The 20,334-nt window shown below is 37.7% G+C and overlaps 1 protein-coding gene across 1 annotated transcript in view; it reads left to right on the forward strand.

The window, feature by feature from the left end:
- Positions 1-6,863, forward strand: part of TGFB2 (transforming growth factor beta 2) — a 235,785-nt gene extending 228,922 nt beyond the window's left edge. Inside the window, exon 7 of the mRNA XM_053712505.1 lies at positions 970-6,863. Within this exon, the coding sequence (XP_053568480.1) occupies positions 970-1,128 (159 nt within the window). The 3' untranslated portion in view covers positions 1,129-6,863. The remainder of the gene's footprint in view (positions 1-969) is intronic.
- Positions 6,864-20,334: the final 13,471 nt, after the last annotated feature.

Here is a 20,334-nt window from a genome sequence, read left to right on the forward strand (position 1 = left end):
AAAAAGAAATGAAAAAAAAAATAGTACTAAAATATAAAAAAAAGGGCATTGCTAGGATGCAAAAAGACTATCAACTTAAACTGTTGGTTATATTTAATGTATGTTCTTTAAACCTCACCCTAGGGTCCACCTAATTCCAGCATTATAGTTTTCATTTTACTTTGTTTGCACAAGGCAGTTATGTTATGCCCCTTTCTGTTGCTAATAAAGTGTTTTTTCCCCAATCTCCATTTCCCTGAATCACATATAGTTCAGTGAATTTAACCTTTTTGCTGCCAGTATCAAATCAGCGATTTTGCCCTTGGCTACCAAGAACATACAAAGGAATTATTTTACCACCTTGTCTGGAGACACCACAAATTAATGATTTTATCTATTTTGGCTACAAGTAACACAAAAAAACACTAAGTTTATCCATGGGATACAAGCTAGCACAAAAATCAATGATTTCACTGCTTGGTTTGACTGACTTTCTATTACATGAGTTGTTAACTTAGTTGACTTTGTCTATTATGAACTTTAAAGAGTAAATAATTGATTTTACTGGAAGGAAGTATATCTGTTTTCATCAGAAATGCCTTATTTGAACATTTACTGTACACAAGAAACCTGAAGTAGTTCAATAGCATATTACTGTTGCTGTGATGAAGGAGTCTCTGTCTTAGTTTTAAATAGTCAACAGAATCTCTGGGAAAAAATGTCACTTAATGTTTGACTAACATATTAATGGCATCCTTGAAAATACATATTTATCATCTGTGGGTTACCTACATACTTTTTCAGTATAGAAAAATAACTATTTTTGTAAGAATATAGATAGCAGTGTTTAGAGTTCAATGTTTATTTCAGCTAATTCTTCTGACCAGATTCACATTCCAGACATTGTACATAGCATTTAGCATCACTATCAGAATTCCACTGTTTTTATTTGAAGATTTACCACTATAAATATTTCTTTTTATTTTATAGGTACTCAGTCTTTACAACTCAATTAATCCAGAAGCTTCCGCATCACCATGCTGTGTATCTCAAGAATTAGACTCTCTAACAATCTTGTACTACATAGGAAAAAAGCCAAAAATTGAACAGCTTTCAAATATGATTGTAAAATCCTGTAAATGCAGCTAAAATTGACATGAAGACCATATATGTTAGAGGAAAAAAAATAAGAATATGCCTTTTTTTCATCAGTGTTAAAATGTAAAAAGAAAAAACAAAACAAAAAAAAAAAAACGGTACTAGTGTGAACTGTTTGCAAGATTTTTATTTTTTTTAATTTTTTTTATAACTGGCAAATGAAAAACATGGAAGGCTTTCATCCAAGTTAAATCTGCTCAATCATTGAGATATTTGGAGAGAATCTTTATTTTTTTTCCCTCCACACTACTAAATGTTCCTGTGTTTAAGTGAGAACTTGGGCTACAAAAATTGTATTTTCAGTGACTGTCAGGAGGAGCCCATGTCTCTAAAAATAAATAAATAAATTATCATCTGAGTTTCTTGGTACTCTATGATACGTATGGATGTTGCATACAACATCCTATTTTTTTTTTTTTCCTTTTTGTCCTTTATTGCCGTTATTGTATTTCAGTACATGAATTTCTAACCTTTACTCAGTATAATCAATGGAGATTTTGCCTCACATAGGAATGCAGACACAAATACAGATTAAAATGTCTCAATTTTTTTAAGAAACTTTTAGCAGAATATAGAGACATTTATTTAAAAATAAAAATAAATAAACACTGGAAAAAAATGTTAGTTTTGTTATGTGAAACTAAAAACAGGAAAATCCCTCTAAGTGGAGATGCTGTATCTGTCCCGTATCTTACTTGATCCCTTTTTTCTGCCATAGGCGCAATAACCAACCATTCCTTTTAGTTTTAGTATTGATGGGTATTATTTATTTGTGTGATAATAAAAAGCAGTCATTTTGTAACCATTCAATATGTGGATAAATGAAGACCAAATAAATTACTTAAAATGTTTATTGTTTAAAATGCTTATTGAAACAAACAAAATCGTACACGCACAATTTCATCCATTCTCTGTGTACACATTTCTGTGTTCAATAACAAATACTTTATGGAAGGCTTTTGAAAAAGTTTTTTTTTAGAATAAATATAGATTAACCTAGAAAATATTTTGTTAGCAACATCTGCATTTTAATATTATATTCATTAAGTCAATGCAAAAGTGGTTTAGATTATTCTAGGCACCTCCAAATGCCCTATTGATTACTTTCTAAAAACACATATTTAGATAAACTTTACATAGGTGCTTGTTTAAATTAAACATACTGATTATAAAAAATATTTAAATATATCACATTGTATATTGTTAGTAGGGATGGGTAAATGTCAGTTTTTATATCAGAATTATAGAAAGACTATTTTTCTTGTTATAACTTCTATCATTTAAGATAATTTCTGCAGGACAAATATTAACATTCGAAAATCAATTGTTTATATTTGATTATTCAGTGTTAACATAGGAATACTGAATATTGATTGTAGCATTTGAATATTATGTTGATTCCCACAGACTTACTTTCAGTATTTGTTTAGAATGAATGCATTTAAATAATATTTATTATTTTTAACATCTGTACCCAAACATTTACCAAATGCCAATTTTTAGTACCAAAAAAATAAAAGCAAGACCATTTTAAGGCAAATAACATTTACTTACAAAAGCCTGATCTATGAATTTCTGTCTGTTCGCTAATGTATTTTAATATGAGAAAAAGATGCAAGCAAAAATATTTTTGGTAAAATCCTCATAATAAATAAAGGAAATACTGTAAAAGGGACAATAAATACCATGTAATTACACAACATTTCTGTTGTGTTGATGTAGAATAACATATCAGTCAAGTCTAAACATTTTTAAAACAACACCCACAGTTACCTTATCTGGAGGAGCCACACTGGGCTTTAGTTTGAAGACAAGTCTTGCTACAGTCATAATGATAGTATAATAGTTCATTGTTTTGCAGTTGTCTGCTGAATGCAATTAGATACATATGTAGCAGGGTTGGCCTTGATAAGTATGCAGTGTACTTCAAGTTCCGAGATTTAGAAAATCATTTTTCAGAGCTAAATTGCATGAAAATGGGAAAAAATTATGAAAATATATTGCAAAGTTGTTTCATTATGCATAACTAAACATTTATAGAAGTATCAAGGTGTTTATTGTTCCTTTAAATCCACTGAATTCTCTGAATACAGAAGCTGCTGATTGTGACCTTTCTGAAGTCTCTATTTGTTTCACACCATAAGGGTTTATTTTACATGTGATATATGTAATGCTTGACATAATCTGTTGGTCTTCAATTAATAGAAACACGGAGAAACCAGGAAGGGCAATATCATTTTTCACATGAAAAAAATATTCATGCAAAATCTGTTTTTTAGTTATATCAGATTTGTTTTATTAAATTAATTTGTTTAATCGGGAAACTTTGATATTAAGATGTACAACTATGCTATTTTTTAGGTAAATGTAAGTAATTGTACTAAGTATATTACAAAAGGTGAATATTAGAACTAGCTTAATTTTAGAACAGATTTGTAGATCTATATATGCTTTTAAATTCATAAAAGAACACCAAGTGCAATCTTACCATATGCAGAATTGTCAGCTATGATTATTTTTAATTTTTTAATTTAGAACCCAGATAAAGATGTGTGCTGTAGCTGGCCAGTATGAGTTGCGTTCTATACTTTGACTTGCACTACATATATGTCTTGTATATTTTTAAATCTGTTAAGGATTATAGCATAAGCTACTATTCTATACTTTTCTAAGAAGGTTAAATTAAACTATTTTAATAACGCATGTTTTTGATACTGATGCAAAAATATTCAGTTTAGTATAATTTCTTCCTGACTTTGAAATCTTGGCTAGGTTAGTCTATTTTGCTATTAACTGGCCTAATACATAAAGTTGTTGATATAGGAAATCCCATATATTTTAGTACAGAGCTAGCTAAACCAAAAATCACAAATTTCTATTAGGAAATCAATCTTTGTAAATAGACAAATTCATGTAAAATAAATCACCTCAAGCATATTATCTATGCATTTTTTTAACGTGTAGACTGGGACCTTTTTTTTAGGCTGTTTTACTCTAAAGTCCTTGGCAAGCAAATTAGTAGCTAAATAATACAATTTAATTAGAAGAACCCTACTATGTTGTAACAGTTATCATAACATTATTAGAGCATTGTAATAATGTTATGGTTTGCTTCAATTGCAATATCCTTACAATTTTATTTTAATATATGAAAAATGCATAAATGTGCATCTATTCCATAATGGCACATTATACTATCATGGTATTTCAAATAAATTCAAGGATATATATATATATATATATAAACATATACTTATTGATTCACATACATATATATACACACGCACACATATATATATATATATATATATATATATATATATATATATATATATATATATATATCTCAACTACAGACAAACAAAAACACATCAAATTAATAACAAATGAGTTTACTGCTGAAAATAAAATATAAAACAGGAATTATATAAATAAAAAAAGAAAAATAACAAAGAAATGTTGCACGGGAAATGTATTACCAAGACATACCTGAGCTTGCTAGTGGGCAATTGCTTAAAACAGAAATAATAATGATATATTTTCTATACTTGGGATACTACACAAACTACAGGTCATACACGGCTATTCATTTTGTTGTGGTTGCCATATCCTTTAGTTATGTATTCATTGTAAAGGAAAATAACTATAGGAAGCCAGCAGAGGTGACTGTGATTACAGCCTATACATAGATCTCTGTGATTAAAGTCTATCTTACTGAAACATATAAACTGAAAAATGTTACCTTGTGTCTCCTTGATCTAGAAATAACAAATGTATGTGTCTTAAAGGGATAGTCTAGTCAAAATTAAACTTTCAGGATTCAGATAGAGCATGGAATTTTTATCAACTTTCTAATTTACTCCCATTATAAAATTTTCCTCATTCTCATGTGGGCCGATTTATTAACTGTCGGACGGACATGATCCACTGTAGCGGATCATTACCGCCCGACATCGCTAAATGCTGACAGCATAGGCTGTCGTCATTTAACATTGCACAAGCATTTCTAGTGAAATGCTTGTGCAGTGCCGCCCCCTGCAGATTCGCTGCCAATAGGCCGCTAGCAGGGGGTGTCGATCACCCCGATCGTATCTGATCGGGATGATTGCTGTTCACCACCTCAGAGGTGGGGGACGAGTTAAGGAGCAGCGGTCTTACGACTGCTGCTTCTTCACATATGGTTCCAGCGATCTTGAATCTACAGGGATGGATTGCAGCATCCACTGCGTGTTAAATCTATCACTTGGTATCTTTATTTGAAAAAGCAAGAATGGAAGCTTAGGAGCCGGCCCATTTTTGGTTCAGCACATGGATAGCGCTTGCTGATTGGTGGCTACATCTAGACACAAATCAGAAAGCGCTACCCAGGTGCTGAACCAAAAATGAGCTGGCTCCTAAGCTTACATTCGTGCTTTTTAAAATAAAGATAGCAAGAGAACGAAGAAAATTGATAATAGGAGTAAATTAGAAAGTTGCTTAAACTTGCATGCTCTATCTGAATCGTGAAAGTTTAATTTTGACTATACTATCACTTTAATTACTGATTTCAAATAAAAAAAACAAAATTTTTTAATTTTGTAAAAATACTCAAAGCCACTCCCAATTATAAAGAAAGCTTAATGAAACTATAATCATTATCAAAATCCCTTGGATGTGACTTATTACAAAAAAAAAATCAGAATGGAAAATGTTTCACAATGTAGAAGTATTTTATTATTTAAATTGATTTAAAAATAATTAGCAATATTCAGCAAAACATAAAATCTTTCACATCTTTTTTTTCAGAATACTAGAATTTTATACTTTTTTTTCAAAATGCAATTAAGACCTATGCTTCAAAACTATTGTAAATAATTATAAATATGAGCAGGAACAACTGTTTTTTTAGTGTTTTCTATTTTATTTTAGTATATTTTGTACATGTTTTTGTTTTGAGGGTGCATTACGTAGGTGAACAAATTTTTAAAATCACATGCTTAATTTTTAATTATTTTTAAGTGAAAATTCTACTTTTTTTAAATTGAGAAGCACCACTCTAAAGCAAAAAGAAAAAGACATCTCAAGTTGATTTGTAATATAATAATTTGCAATAATAATAATTAACTATTAATAACATTTTAATACTATCTTTTTTTATTCCTGAACAGGGTTTGAAAGTCAGTGTATTAACATTTGGTTCAATTCATAAACAAATCATAGCAGACGTTAATGAAGTAGATAAAGGGGGCGGGGAACAATGAATGAGAGGAGCAAATAATCAATGGACAGATGATTACTTGTGTTTTTAACCCTTTAAGGACACAGCTTTCAGTTTGCTCATTTGTTTTATGACGGAAAAATTCCGTCATATGTCCTTAAGAGGTTAAAGATTTTATCTCAGCATGTAATTAATGTAAAACAACTACTTTGTGTTGGATGCAGTTTATTGTGAACAATGCAGATTTCTGAAAAAAAAAAAGACTTACTGCTCCAGAATGACCTGTGTTTGTCATTTGGATGCATTTATTTTTGTTACACATTACACTACGGGGAATTCTAACACAAAAGAAAATAAAAGTGCATTTCTGGCTTCATCAATTATACATTTGTATGGACAGCACAGGTGAAATTAAATATAAACCCAGTTCAGTTCTATTTTTGTGACTGATTGCTTTGTATTTTAACACAATGTATGTCTGTTTTCGTGGTGCTGTAGTGGTAAATAAATTATTTCAGTTGTACAAACATATTTTGTGTTTTGTTATTCTTTCACAAAATGAGTGTCATTGAAAGGGGTTTCTGTGCTTTAAAAATCTACTTCTTTTGACATCAATGTATATAAATAGGATTAAATGGTACCGGAGTTGCAAAATTAACTTTTGCAAATGTTCAAAAGACATTTAAAGGGGCATTAAATGGGCAAATGTATTGTTTAAATGGACAGTTCACCCAACATTTTCCTCCCATTTAGATTGTTCCCAATGATTCATTTTACCTGCTGGAGTGTATTAAATTGTTAACAAGTAGCTCCTTTACCCTTATTTTGGCCTTTGAAATAGCTGATTCTGGTATCCCAACATATACTGAAAGTTTTGATACTGGAGTCTCAGCTATTGAATAGCCTACGTAAACACAGCCAGCAGAAGAAATTACACTCCCAGTGGGGTGCAGGATAGTTTAGTAATAACATTATAATTTTCCATTGATCTCTCTATGTATTGAGCGTTGGTTTTCTTTATAAGATAAGGAATCAAGTGTATGTTCACAAAGTGATAACATAATGAGATATGGACATTACGTGAAGCTCAACCCATTGTAATAAACTGTGGTTTAAAAGCACAAAACCAGATACTTCATAGACACAAATAAACCTGAAAATGCAATTTCTCATACATTTTATACTCTGCAGTTGGTATAACAAGTAATTGAATATAAATTAATATAAAAACATTTTTACAGTGTACTGTCCCTTTAAGGGCTTAGTAAAGCTGAGGCTGTGTATTTTTCATAACAAAAGAATGTTCATAGTCATAGTCTAAAGGTGAAGGGTAGTAGATTAAGGAGCACTTTGTTACAGAAATGGTGAATGATTCATGGAATAAACTTCCACATTAGGTGGAAATGATAAACATTGGGGGGCTTCAAGAATTACTAGGATAAGCATAAGGCTATACTACAAACTACATCATTTATACTTTTAGAAAATATTGGGCAGATTTGTGGGCCTATGTTTCCTATCTGCTGTCGAAATCTATCGCCTAGATTTAGAGTTTTGTTGGTAAAGACCTGCGTAACTAACGCCGCATTTTTTCCCGAAGCAACCTTAAGACAACGCTGGTATTTAGAGTTGTCTGAGGGGCTGCGTTAGGCTCCAAAAAGGGTGCGTTGAGCCTAATGTGCCGCCACTTCAACCCTCAATACCAGAGTTGCTTACGGTAGTGGTAAGCAGCTAAAACGCGCTCGTGCACGATATCCCTATAGGAAACAATGGGGCAGTTTGGGCTGAAAAAAAACCTAACACCTGCAAAAAAGCAGCGTTCAGCTCCAAACGCAGCCCCATTGTTTCCTATAGGGAAACATTTTCTAAGTCTGCACCTAACACCCTAACCTGAACCCTAAGTCTAAACACCCCTAACCTTACACTTATTAACCCCTAATCTGCCGCCCCCGCTATCGCTGACACCTGCATTATATTATTAACCCCTAATCTGCCGCTCCGTACACCGCCGCAACCTACATTATACCTCTGTACCCCTTATCTGCTGCCCCTAACATCGCCGACCCCTATATTATATTTATTAACCCCTAATCTGCCCCCCCAACGTCGCCGCTACCTTACCTACACTTATTAACCCCTAATCTGCCGACCGGACCTCGCCGCTACTCTAATAAAGTTATTAACCCCTAAACCGCCGCACTCCCGCCTCGCAAACCCTATAATAAATAGTATTAACCCCTAATCTGCCCTCCCTAACATCGCCGCCACCTAACTTCAAGCATTGACCCCTAATCTGCTGACCGGACCTCACCGCTACTATAATAAATGTATTAACCCCTAAAGCTAACCCTAACCCTAACACCCCCCTAAATTAAATATAATTTTAATCTAACGAAATAAATTAAATATTATTAACTAAAGTATTCCTATTTAAATCTAAATACTTACCTGTAAAATAAACCCTAATATAGCTACAATATAATGAATAATTATATTGTAGCTATTTTAGGATTTATATTTATTTTACAGGCAACTTTGTATTTATTTTAACTAGGTACAATAGCTATTAAATAGTTATTTACTATTTAATAGCTACCTAGTTAAAATAATTACAAAATTACCTGTAAAATAAATCCTAACCTAAATTACAATTAAACCTAACACTACACTATCAATAAATAAATTAAATCAATTAACTACAAGTACCTACAATTACCTACAATTAAATAAACTAAACTAAATTACAAAAACAAACAAACACTAAATTACAAAAAATAAAAAAAGATTTCAAGAATTTTAAGCTAATTACACCTAATCTAAGCTCCCTAATAAAATAACAAAGCCCCCCAAAATAACAAATGTCCCTACCCTAATCTAAATTAAAAAAGTTAACAGCTCTATTACCAACCCTTAAAAGGGCTTTTTGCGGGGCATGCCCCAAAGAAATCAGCTCTTTTGCCTGTAAAACCCCCCCACAATACCACCCCCCAACATTACAACCCACCACCCACATACCCCTACTCTAACCCAAACCCCACTTAAATAAATCTAACACAACCCCCCTGAAGATCTCCCTACCTTGAGTCGTGTTCACCCAGCCGGGCACCGATGGACCAAAAAAGGACATCCGGAGCGGCAGAAGTCTTCATCCTATCCGGGCAGAAGAGGACATCCGGACCGGTAGACATCTTCATCCAAGCGGCATCTTCTATCTTCATCAATCCGGAGTGGAGCAGAGCCATCTTTTTTCCTACCTTAATTCCGATTGGCTGATAGAATTCTTATCAGCCAATCGGAATTCGAGGGACGCCATCTTAGATGACGTCATTTAAAGGAACCTTCATTCGGCGAGTAGGCATCGTGGAAGAAGGATGGATCCGCGTTGGCTGGAAGAAGATGGCTTCGCTCCAGATCGATGAAAAAAGAAGATGCCGCTTGGATGAAGATGTCTACCGGTCCGGATGTCCTCTTCTGCCCGGATAGGATGAAGACTTCTGCCACTCCGGATGTCCTCTTTTAGTCCATCGGTGCCCGGCTGGGTGAACACGACTCAAGGTAGGGAGATCTTCAGGGGGTAGTGTTAGGTTTATTTAAGTGGGGTTTGGGTTAGAGTAGGGGTATGTGGGTGGTGGGTTGTAATGTTGGGGGGTGGTATTGTGGGTTTTTTTACAGGCAAAAGAGCTGATTTCTTTGGGGCATGCCCCGCAAAATGCCCTTTTAAGGGCTGGTAATAGAGCTGTTAACTTTTTTAATTTAGATTAGGGTAGGGAATTTTTTTATTTTGGGGGGCTTTGTTATTTCATTAGGGGGCCTAGAGTAGGTGTAATTAGCTTAAAATTCTTGTAATCTTTTTTATTTTTTGTAATTTAGTGTTTGTTTTTTTGTAATTTAGTTTAGTTTATTTAATTGTAGGCAATTGTAGGTACTTGTAGTTAATTGATTTAATTTATTTATTGATAGTGTAGTGTTAGATTTAATTGTAACTTAGGTTAGGATTTATTTTACAGGTAATTTTGTAATTATTTTAACTAGGTAGCTATTAAATAGTAAATAACTATTTAATAGCTATTATACCTAGTTAAAATAAATACAAAGTTGCCTGTAAAATAAATATAAATCCTAAAATAGCTACAATTTAATTTTTCGTTATATTGTAGCTATATTAGGTTTTATTTTACAGGTAAGTATTTAGATTTAAATAGGAATACTTTAGTTAATAAAATTTAATTTATTTCGTTAGATTAAAATTATATTTAATTTAGGGGGGCGTTAGGGTTAGACTTAGCTTTAGGGGTTAATACATTTATTGTAGTATCGGCGAGGTCCGGTCTGCAGATTAGGGGCTAATACTTGAAGTTAGGTGGCGGCGATGTTAGGGAGGGCAGATTAGGGGTTAATACTATTTATTATAGGGTTTGCGAGGCGGGAGTGCGGCGGTTTAGGGGTTAATAACTTTATTAGAGTAGCGGCAAGGTCCGGTCGGCAGATTTGGGGTTAATAAGTGTAGTTAAGGTAGCGGCGACGTTGGGGGGGGCAGATTTGGGGTTAATTAATATAATATAGGGGTCGGCGATGTTAGGGGCAGCAGATTAGGGGTTCATAGGGATAATGTAGGTGGCGGCGGTGTGCAGTTGGCAGATTAGGGGTTAAAAATATTTACTATAGTGGCGGCAATGTGTGGGGGCCTCGGTTTATGGGTACATAGGTAGTTTATGGGTGTTAGTGTACTTTAGAGCACAGTAGTTAAGAGCTTTATAAACCGGCGTTAGCCCAGAAAGCTCTTAACTACTGACTTTTTTCTGCGGCTGGAGTGTTGTCGGTAGAGGCTCTACCGCTCACTTCAGCCAAGACTCTAAATACCAGCGTTAGGCAGATCCCATTGAAAAGATAGGATACGCAATTGACGTAAGGGTATCTGCGGTATGGAAAAGTTGCGGCTTGAAAGTGAGCGTTAGACCCTTTCCCGCCTGACTCTAAATACCAGCAGCTGGCCAAAACCAGCGTTGGGACCCCTTAACGCTGCTTTTGATGGCTAACGCAGAACTAGAAAGGTTCTAGCCGTATGTTTCTATGAACCTTTGATATATGAATGGTGCAAATGTTAAACTTCAAATGTTCCTAAATCTTAACATAAGAATATTGAAAGTAGCATTCTTATAATACATTTGAATATTGTTTCCCATAGACTCACTTTGAAGTCTATGAGAATCAACATTTGTATGTTACTATTCGGATATTCAAATATTTAATTTCATAGTTGCATATTGCATTAAATTTTCAAGTTCAGTAAATGGAAAGCATTTTTTTTTTACAAAATGAGGGACATACATCAGATGTTCAATATTTTTAATGAATGTACCAATACCTTTGCTCTTCCCTACATGACACCTGCTGTATAAATGGATGTTTTGGGTTCCACAGTACTATGATAAATAATTTTGAATTATAGAGTAATTAAGGGTGAAAACTATTATTGAATCAGTAAGCTACCAGCTACCATGTCTAACTTTTACATTGGACACAAATATTTCTTTCATGTAATTGGCAAGAGTCCATGAGCTAGTGAAATATGGGATATACAATCCTACCAGGAGGGGCAAAGTTTCCCAAACCTCAAAATGCCTATAAATACAATTCTCACCACACCCACAATTCAGTTTTACAAACTTTGCCTCCTATGGAGGTGGTGAAGTAAGTTTGTGCTTGATTTTTATGATTTCTTCTATGATAAGTGCTTCTAAGCATTCTGAAGCCCAATTCCTCTCAGAGTACAGTGTTTGTCAGAGGGATGTGAAGAGAGTATCGCCTGTTTGATTTTATGGTTTTCCTCGCGGGAAATCTTTTCAAGGGTTCTCTGTTATCGGTCGTAGGGATTCATCTCCTACCTCCCTTTTCAGATTGACGATATACTCTTATATACCATTACCTCTGCTGATAGCTTTCAGTACTGGTTTGGCTATCTGCTTTATGTGGATGGGTGTCTTTCGGTAAGTATGTATCATTATTTAAGACACTCTCAGCTATGGTTTGGTGCTTTATGTATTAAATGTAAAGTTTTAAATATATGCATTTTACTTATATTTGCCATGAGTCAAGTCTTTGTGCATTTCCCTTTGCAGTCCAGCAGTTTCATTATGGGAATCATGTTTAGGAAGTTTGTCTTACCTTGGGTATAGTCTTTTTTCAATTTGACTTGTTTCTTGGAAAAGTTGCAGGCAAATTAGGCTTGCAAGGGCGCAAAATGCTGTTATTATGTCATTCTTGGCGCAAGAATTTCTTTGGGGGCGTGAATGTGCGTCGGTCATGATGCAAGTTCGTCATTTCCTGCGTCATGACGCAAGTTCATCATTTTATTTTAGTTGACGCTAGGTTGTTTGGCGCAAAATTGTGTTATGACGCGAGTTGCATCATTTCCGGATGTTTGTTGGCGCCAAAAAAATTCTCAACTTCCTTTTTGCGTTGTGCGTCATACTTGGCGGCAAAAAAATTTGTTTTATTTTACCTCACTTCCTATATGCTCCTTGCCTTCTTTATGCTCAGAAGGCTATGCTATTTGCTTTTTTTGCCAAATTTAGCACTTGCATTTTCTCCTATTCCTGAAACTGCTATATGTGGAAATTAGATATTTCTGTTTAATGTTATTTTTCTTTTTTTTTACATTTTACAAGATGTCTCAATCTGATCCTGTCTCAGAGGTTGCTGTAGGAACCATGCTGCCTGAACACAGTTCTATCAAAGCTAAGTCTGTTGTAAGCTAGTGGAGATTATATCTCCAGCTGTAGTATGTAACAGTTGTCATGATAAGCTTTTGAATGCAGAAAAGGTTTCTATTAGTGCTAGTACAGTATCTGTTGTTCCTTCAACATCTAAAGTACATAATATCCATGTTGATATGAAAAATTATATTGCTGATGCAATACAGAAGGCTATGACTGCTATACCGCCTTCAAATAAACGTAAAAGGTCTTTTAAAACTTCTCATAATACTGATTAAATTTGTAATGACCGACAACATATTGATATATCCTCCTCTGATGACTATCTCTCTGGTTCAGAGGATCCTACTTCAGACATTGACACTGATAAATTATCTTATCTTTTTAATATTGAGTATATTCGTTCTTTGTTAAAAGAAGTGTTAATAACTTTGGATATTGAGGAGTCTGGTCCTCTTGATAATAATTCCAGTAAACCTCCTGTGACTATTCCTGAGGTTTTTCCTGTTCCTGATGCTATTTCTGATGTGATTGCTAAGTAATGGTCTAAGCCTGGTACTTCTTTTGTTCCTTCTTTGAGTTTTAAAAAGGTGTATCCTTTGCCAGTGGCTAGATTAGAGTTTTGGGAAAAAGTCCCTAATTTTGATGGGGCTATTTCTACTTTTGCTAAACGTATTACTATTCCTATGGAAGATAGTACCTCTTTTAAGGATCCTTTAGATAGGAAAATTGAATCTTATCTAAGGAAAGCTTATTTGCATTCTGGCTATATGCTAATACCTGCCATTTCTATGGCTGATATTGCGACTGCATCAACTTTTTGGTTGGATAGCTTGGCACAACAGGAAAAAGACTCTGATTTGCATAGCATTGTTTGTTTGCTTCGACATGCTAATTATTATTATTTTAAGTTTTAAAATATTTATTGGAAAGCCAAAAGATAGAAGTACATAAGACGAGGAGACACAGCTCCAATGCAATAATTTGACATTCACAAACATAACACAAAGTTGAATACATCTTAAAGTGAAAATAAACAATTTTGGTTGTAATAGATTGTTGAGTATGAGTCTAACTTGTCAAGTCTTGATCCATGACCGACAAGTCTAAAGGTATAGGGGGAAGTGGGTCATAATGGTTGAGAATCTAGAAAACCTTGATGAGGGTTATGGAGAAGGAAAGAGGAAAGAGGGTGAAAAGGGTAAATGGGGGGGGGTAGGGGGATAGGCTAAAGACAGAGAAGGAGAGGGAGGGTTATCCTGGTAAGGCATCCAGAAAAACTGAAAAGAGAACAGACGAGAGGGAGGCACAGTCGGGGGTCTATGTGTCCTGAGCGGTCACGTTGGGCTTCCAGTCTGTGTTGTAAGACTCCTTCCAGTCAGCCCAAATCAACTCAAATAGGTCAGATTTATTTAACTTGTAAAAGATATCCTTTTCCATTGTGTACATGTAGGCCATATTATTGCGGATCGCCGCCCAACTTGGTGCTCTTTCACAGTCAAGAACAGGTAGATGCAGATATATGCATGGTTTTTAGGGAGTGAGTGTAGGTTTAGGTGAAGAAGGGCTGAAGCAAACAGCCTAGGAATTCTGATGCCCATATCCTGTAACACCGAGAAGCACTTTTGCCAAAGAGGCTGAATTACGGGACATTACCACCAAATGTGTAGCGCATTACCCCTATGTCCACAATTTCGCCAACAATTGGGGGACACATTTGGGAAAATTTTTGCTAACCTGGTAGGTACATAGTACCAATGAGAAAGAAGTTTAAAATAGGTTTCGTATAACATTGTACAGTGGATAGCTTTCTGGGTCAAGGAGAAAGCCCGTTCCCACTCCTCGGGAGACGTGCGCCTACCTATTAGCGTCTCCCAGCGGGACAGGTGGTTAGGGGCTTCTGGGTTCCGTGAACTGCCTAGTAGCGTATAGTGGATAGATAAGGGCCTGCACAATCGCTCTCCCCTGGTCCATATGGACTCCCATAAGGTTAATGGACGGTTTAGGCTGGGTTTAAAACCCCAACTGCAAAGAAAACTCTTGATCCTTTGGTATTCAAAGGGCAAATACGATGGGACCTGATCCTCTGCACTAATTTCAGATAGTTGTTTAAAAGAGCCACGGGGGGCCGTGGACCAAAGGTCCGATATACTATTGATACCTAATTGGGCCCATTTATTTGGATGAGAATCTTGTAAGCCCGAGAGGAGGCCCGCCAAGGAGGTAACTGGAGAAGGATGTGGGGCAACGTGAGGATGGTGGCGTATTTTATCCCAAAAGCGGAGACATTCATATACAACAGGATTGGTTAAGGCCAACTCTCTTCGACAATGTGGGGGGTCCAGATTAGGTCCCGTAAGGTAATTTGGAAAGGCAGTGAGGCTTTTTCTATGGATTTCCATTTGGCATCCGACGACCTAACCCCCCATTGGGAAACATGGGTTAGCATTGCTCCCTCATAATATCGTGTCACTGACGGAAAAGCTATGCCCCCCATAGACTTAGGGAGCTGAAGCACTCTATGCGCGACTCTGGGAGGTTTATCCATCCAGATAAATTTAGTAAACCCGCTTTGGAATTGGAGAAGCAGGTGTCTCGGTAAGTTAATGGGAAGGCAGCGGAATAGGTACGTCAGCCTGGGGAGGAACAACATCTTCAACGCCGCAATCCTACCCAGCCAGGAAACATGCTGGAGATTCCAGTCCTTCCACAGAGAGCGGAGGGAGGTTAGGAGAGGCAGATAGTTATCTTTAATTGTTTGTGGGAGGCTACTAGAGATCCTAATACCCAAGTGATGAACAGAATGTTCAGTCCAATTAAATTTATAGGTCTCGGTGAGGGGGGCTAATTGTGTACTGGTGAACTCTTGCGTGTACACTTGCGTTTTTGACAGGTTTAATTTGTAATAAGAATGGGCCCCGAACGTAGTGAGCAAATCAAGAAGTCTGGGGATCCCCCGCACAGGATGAGACAGAAAAAGGGTAACATCGTCAGCAAAAAGTGCGATTTTGTGCAAGGTGCCCGACAAGGTGACACCTTTGATTTGGGGGTCAGACCTAATCTGCTCAGCCAACGGTTCTATTGAGAGCGCAAACAAAAGCAGCGAGAGGGGGCACCCCTGCCTGGTCCCATTAGCGATAGAGAAGAGAGAGGAGTGAAAGCCCAAGCCTCTCACAAAGGCGGTAGGAGAGGAGTAGAGAGCTTGAACGGCCACTATGAAATCAGAAGGGAAATGGAATCTCTCAAGGACTGCCCAAAGATATTGCCATCTGACCCGGGCAAAGGCCTTCTCAGCGTCGAGAGAGATGACCGCAAGCGGCCTCCCGAGTCGTGAGGCGGAAGTGAGTATGTTAAGGAGACGCCTCGTGTTGTCTGGACCCTCCTGAAGGGGGAAAAATCCTACCTGATCCGGGTCAATAAGGGAAGGTAGAAGGTTGGAGAGACGATTGGCCAGAATCTTTGAATAGAACTTAATGTCCGTGTTTATCAAGGAGATGGGCCTGTAACTTGCGCAGAGCGATGGGTCCTTGTCCGGCTTGAGGATGGTGATAATGTTAGCCTCAAGAAATTCACTCCCGAAGCTACCTTCCTTTCTAGCCAAGTTATAGAATTTCAACAGAAACGGGGCAAGTTCCTGGGCATAGGTCTTATAGAAGTGGGCCGGGTAACCGTCTGGGCCAGGGGCCTTAAAAGACTTTGCGTTCTTAATAACTCTCAAGACCTCTGGAAGAGAGAAGGGGGAGCTCAAGACATCTCGTTGTTCTGGGGCCAAAGTGGGTAACGATAGAGTCTTAAGGTAAGTTTCCATTACCTCTTGAGAAGAGGATCTGGGAGACTCAGCCGTGGCTATATTATAGAGCTTGGCATAGTAGTCGGCAAATGCCTCACCTATCTGGGACGGGATTTGGAGATGATATCCCGATGATTGAATCGAATGGATCCTGGATGCCCCTAATCTTTTCCTAATTTTGTTTGCCAGCAGAGTATCGGCTTTATTACCTTTATAGTAAAATAAGTGTTTGAGCTTGGTGAGGTTAAGTTGGGTTCTGCGCAGTTCGATCCTGGATATGTGGTCTTTAATCTCGATAATTTGAGAGGTAGTCTCTGCCGAAACTGTAACTCTATTGCACGCCTCTAGTTGTCTCAACTTAATATGGGCCTGTGAGAGAGTGAGGCCTGTCTGCTTTCTAAGGTGCGATTGTTTAGTGTTAAAAAGACCTCTAATTGTCGCTTTAGCTGCGCCCCATAATGTGTCGTCCCTAACCGAAAGATTATCATTAGTTTGAATAAAGTGGGTGATATCTCTACGGAGTTCCTCCCTAAAGGGTATGTCCTCTAGAATCTGGTGGGGCAGTCTCCAATTAGATCTAATATGAGTGGTGTTAGTGGAAATTATGTCAGCTTGGACTGAGTCGTGGTCAGACCAGGGGCAGAGGGAGATTTTAGCCCTCTTAACTAAGTCTAGAGAGTCAGCTGTAGAAAAGATGTAATCGAGTCTGGAGTATGATTTGTGAGGGTGTGAGAAATGGGTGTAGTCGTGATCCCTGGGGTGTAGGGCTCTCCATATGTCATATAAGCCCGAGGCAGTCATTATTTGGCGGAAACTGTGTGAGAGTTGTTTAGCTAGTGAGGGTGCTGGGTCTGTGGACCTAGGTTTTCTATCCATCGAGTGGTCCCAGACCATGTTAAAGTCCCCTGCTAAGAGGACTCTCCCCTGTTGGACTTGAGAAAGGGCATGTAGAATGTGTTTGAGGAAACGTGGCTGTTTGGAGTTTGGAAGATATATGGACACTAGGGTATATGTGACATGATTTATTTTACATATCAGGATAACATATCTTGCCTGGGGGTCGCTAATAACTTGTACCTTTTCAAAGGACAGGCGCTTGTGCAACAGTATCGCCACCCCTCTGGCTTTTTTAGTGTAAGAGGCAACTTCAATGTGGGTATAGGACTTAGAGATGAGCCTGAGGGGTTCCTTGTCGAGCCAGTGGGTCTCCTGGAGGAATACCACATCAGGGTTGTGATGGCTCAACGTCCTGAGTAGCAGGCTACGTTTGTGAGGCGAGTTCAGACCTCTTACATTATGAGTCAGAAGCCTAATAGTGGACATAGTCAGTGGTGGGGATGGGAATGTAGGACTTATTAAAGAATCTAAATTGTGTTGTGGGTCCAGTGGAGGAGAAAAGAAACAGCAAGAGAAGGGGAGGGCGGGAAAAGGAGAGCACCAGAGAGAGTGCTCAAAAGTGTGGTGGAATTAGTCCACCTCAAAGAGTCCTAAAGTGGACTTCTATGTGGGGGTGGAGCAGTTGAGGAGAATACTCTTAGGTACACAATGTAGAGAACATACCTAACAACAGCCCCGCTCTGCGATATGTGAATACTTAAATATAAATTGACACTAAGAAATGCACTAAGTAAACTGTTAAATAACAACAACATAATAATCAACAGAACATACTTAAGCAAAACACGTACAGCATGTGATGCAAACACAGAACAGTACAGTGAACCTGAGCAACAGTAAACCACCGGGTGGTTGTAAGTGAGGAGCAACATTTGTCCCGAATGATGGTTGTATGAGGCTAACCCCAAGAGTTAGGGGGTGCCTGTGGGCTGAGGAAGTTTTGCTCTTTTGGCTCTGCGTTCATTAATAGATTACTCTGGAGCGGAAGCCCACAACTTAGGGTAAGGAGGGTCCTGTTGAGGAGGTGGCTCAGGTCTGAGCCCCCAGTTAGTGAGAAGAGTTAGGCTTTGGGCTAGAGTTGTAGCTACAAAGGTTTGATTGTCTTTGGAGATAATGAGGCGAGTTGGGAAACCCCATCTATATTTGATGTTATTTTTTCTGAGAGTGGTGGTGACAGATTGATAGTGGCGTCTCTGTTGTAGAGTGTAAGCCGAGAGGTCAGGGAGAAGCTGTATGTCTTTAAATTTCTCGCTCAGAGATGGTTTCTTGAAGGCCGCCTGCATCAGCCTGTCCTTGTATATGAAGCTGTGAAAGCAAACGATTACATCTCGTGGTTTATCTTGTGCCACATTTCTAGCACGGAGTGCTCTGTGTTCCATGGTGGCGGTCAAACCCTCTGGACTACCTATCAACTGGTGAAACAGTTCCTTCAAGAAGTCTTGCAGATCGGATGGCGCAACTGTTTCCGGGATGCCTCGAAATCTGATATTGTTGCGCCTGGATCTGTCCTCCACATCTGCCACTTTAAGTTCCAATTGAGAGATTTGGTCAGCCAGACATTCAGAGTAAGCTAAGAGATTGGATTGATCCACCACCAAGTCATCTTGTTTCCTTTCTAGAGCATCTACTCTCTCCCCTACTTCGGAGATCTCTTTTTTAAGCTCCGCAGAACTTCGCTGGATTTCCTGTGTGATGAATTTAGTCTGCGAGGCCAGCAATTTCTTTAATGATTTCTCAGTGATGAAGTGTTGTGAGGCTGATGCAGATTGGATACTTGATTGGGACTCTTCGTCCTGTGAATCATGATCACTCAACTCTCCTTGTGGATCCATGACTGGGCTCTTGGGTCGTTGTGAGAAGTGGTCATAGACTGTCTTCTTGGTTTTTGAAGCTGATTTAGGGGGCTTCCTACCCAAGTGTGGCATGTTGTTAGGGCTATATGTAGTCGAAGTACTCTAATCCCAGTGAGCCTAGGGTAGAATTACAAAAGGCTGTACTGTTCTGCTGCAAAGAAAATAGGTTAGTGAGTCATATCACATAGAAAAGTTATACATTACTCTAAGTGATGCAGAGTGGGGCTGAACGCCAATTAGAATATAAGGCTCACATGTTATATACTAGCACTTACATACAATAAGTCAACCCTGGACCCTCACCTCAGGGATGATGGGGATACGACCCAAAGGAAGGGAATGGGAAATTGGATGTTACCCACACAGACAAGCCGAGTGGGAGCGGGGAGGTGAGGGAGAGGCAAACAAACAATGTCAAGAAGGTTAGATAAACAATCTGGCTATACGGTAAATACCAATCCAATAAAACTTCCCAATAGGGCCCTCGAGATGCGACTCTGTAACGTGCAATTATTTGGGTATGAACTCTAGGGTGAGACTCTGTAGTGATCTAATACCTAGACACACTCTTACACTAAGCTGTACTCTAGGGTATATGGTAGCGCCTATCAGGGTAGCCCAATTGAACCTGGAAACTCAGACTAATTATGCATGATTATATTAGCATTCAGGATCTGATGGTCCTCTTGGGTCGCTTGGGTGGGGGATGAAGGTAATTTACACTCTATAATGATAAAAATGCAG

The sequence above is a fragment of the Bombina bombina genome, chromosome 4, assembly GCF_027579735.1.
Source record: "Bombina bombina isolate aBomBom1 chromosome 4, aBomBom1.pri, whole genome shotgun sequence".
Lineage (NCBI taxonomy): Eukaryota > Metazoa > Chordata > Amphibia > Anura > Bombinatoridae > Bombina > Bombina bombina.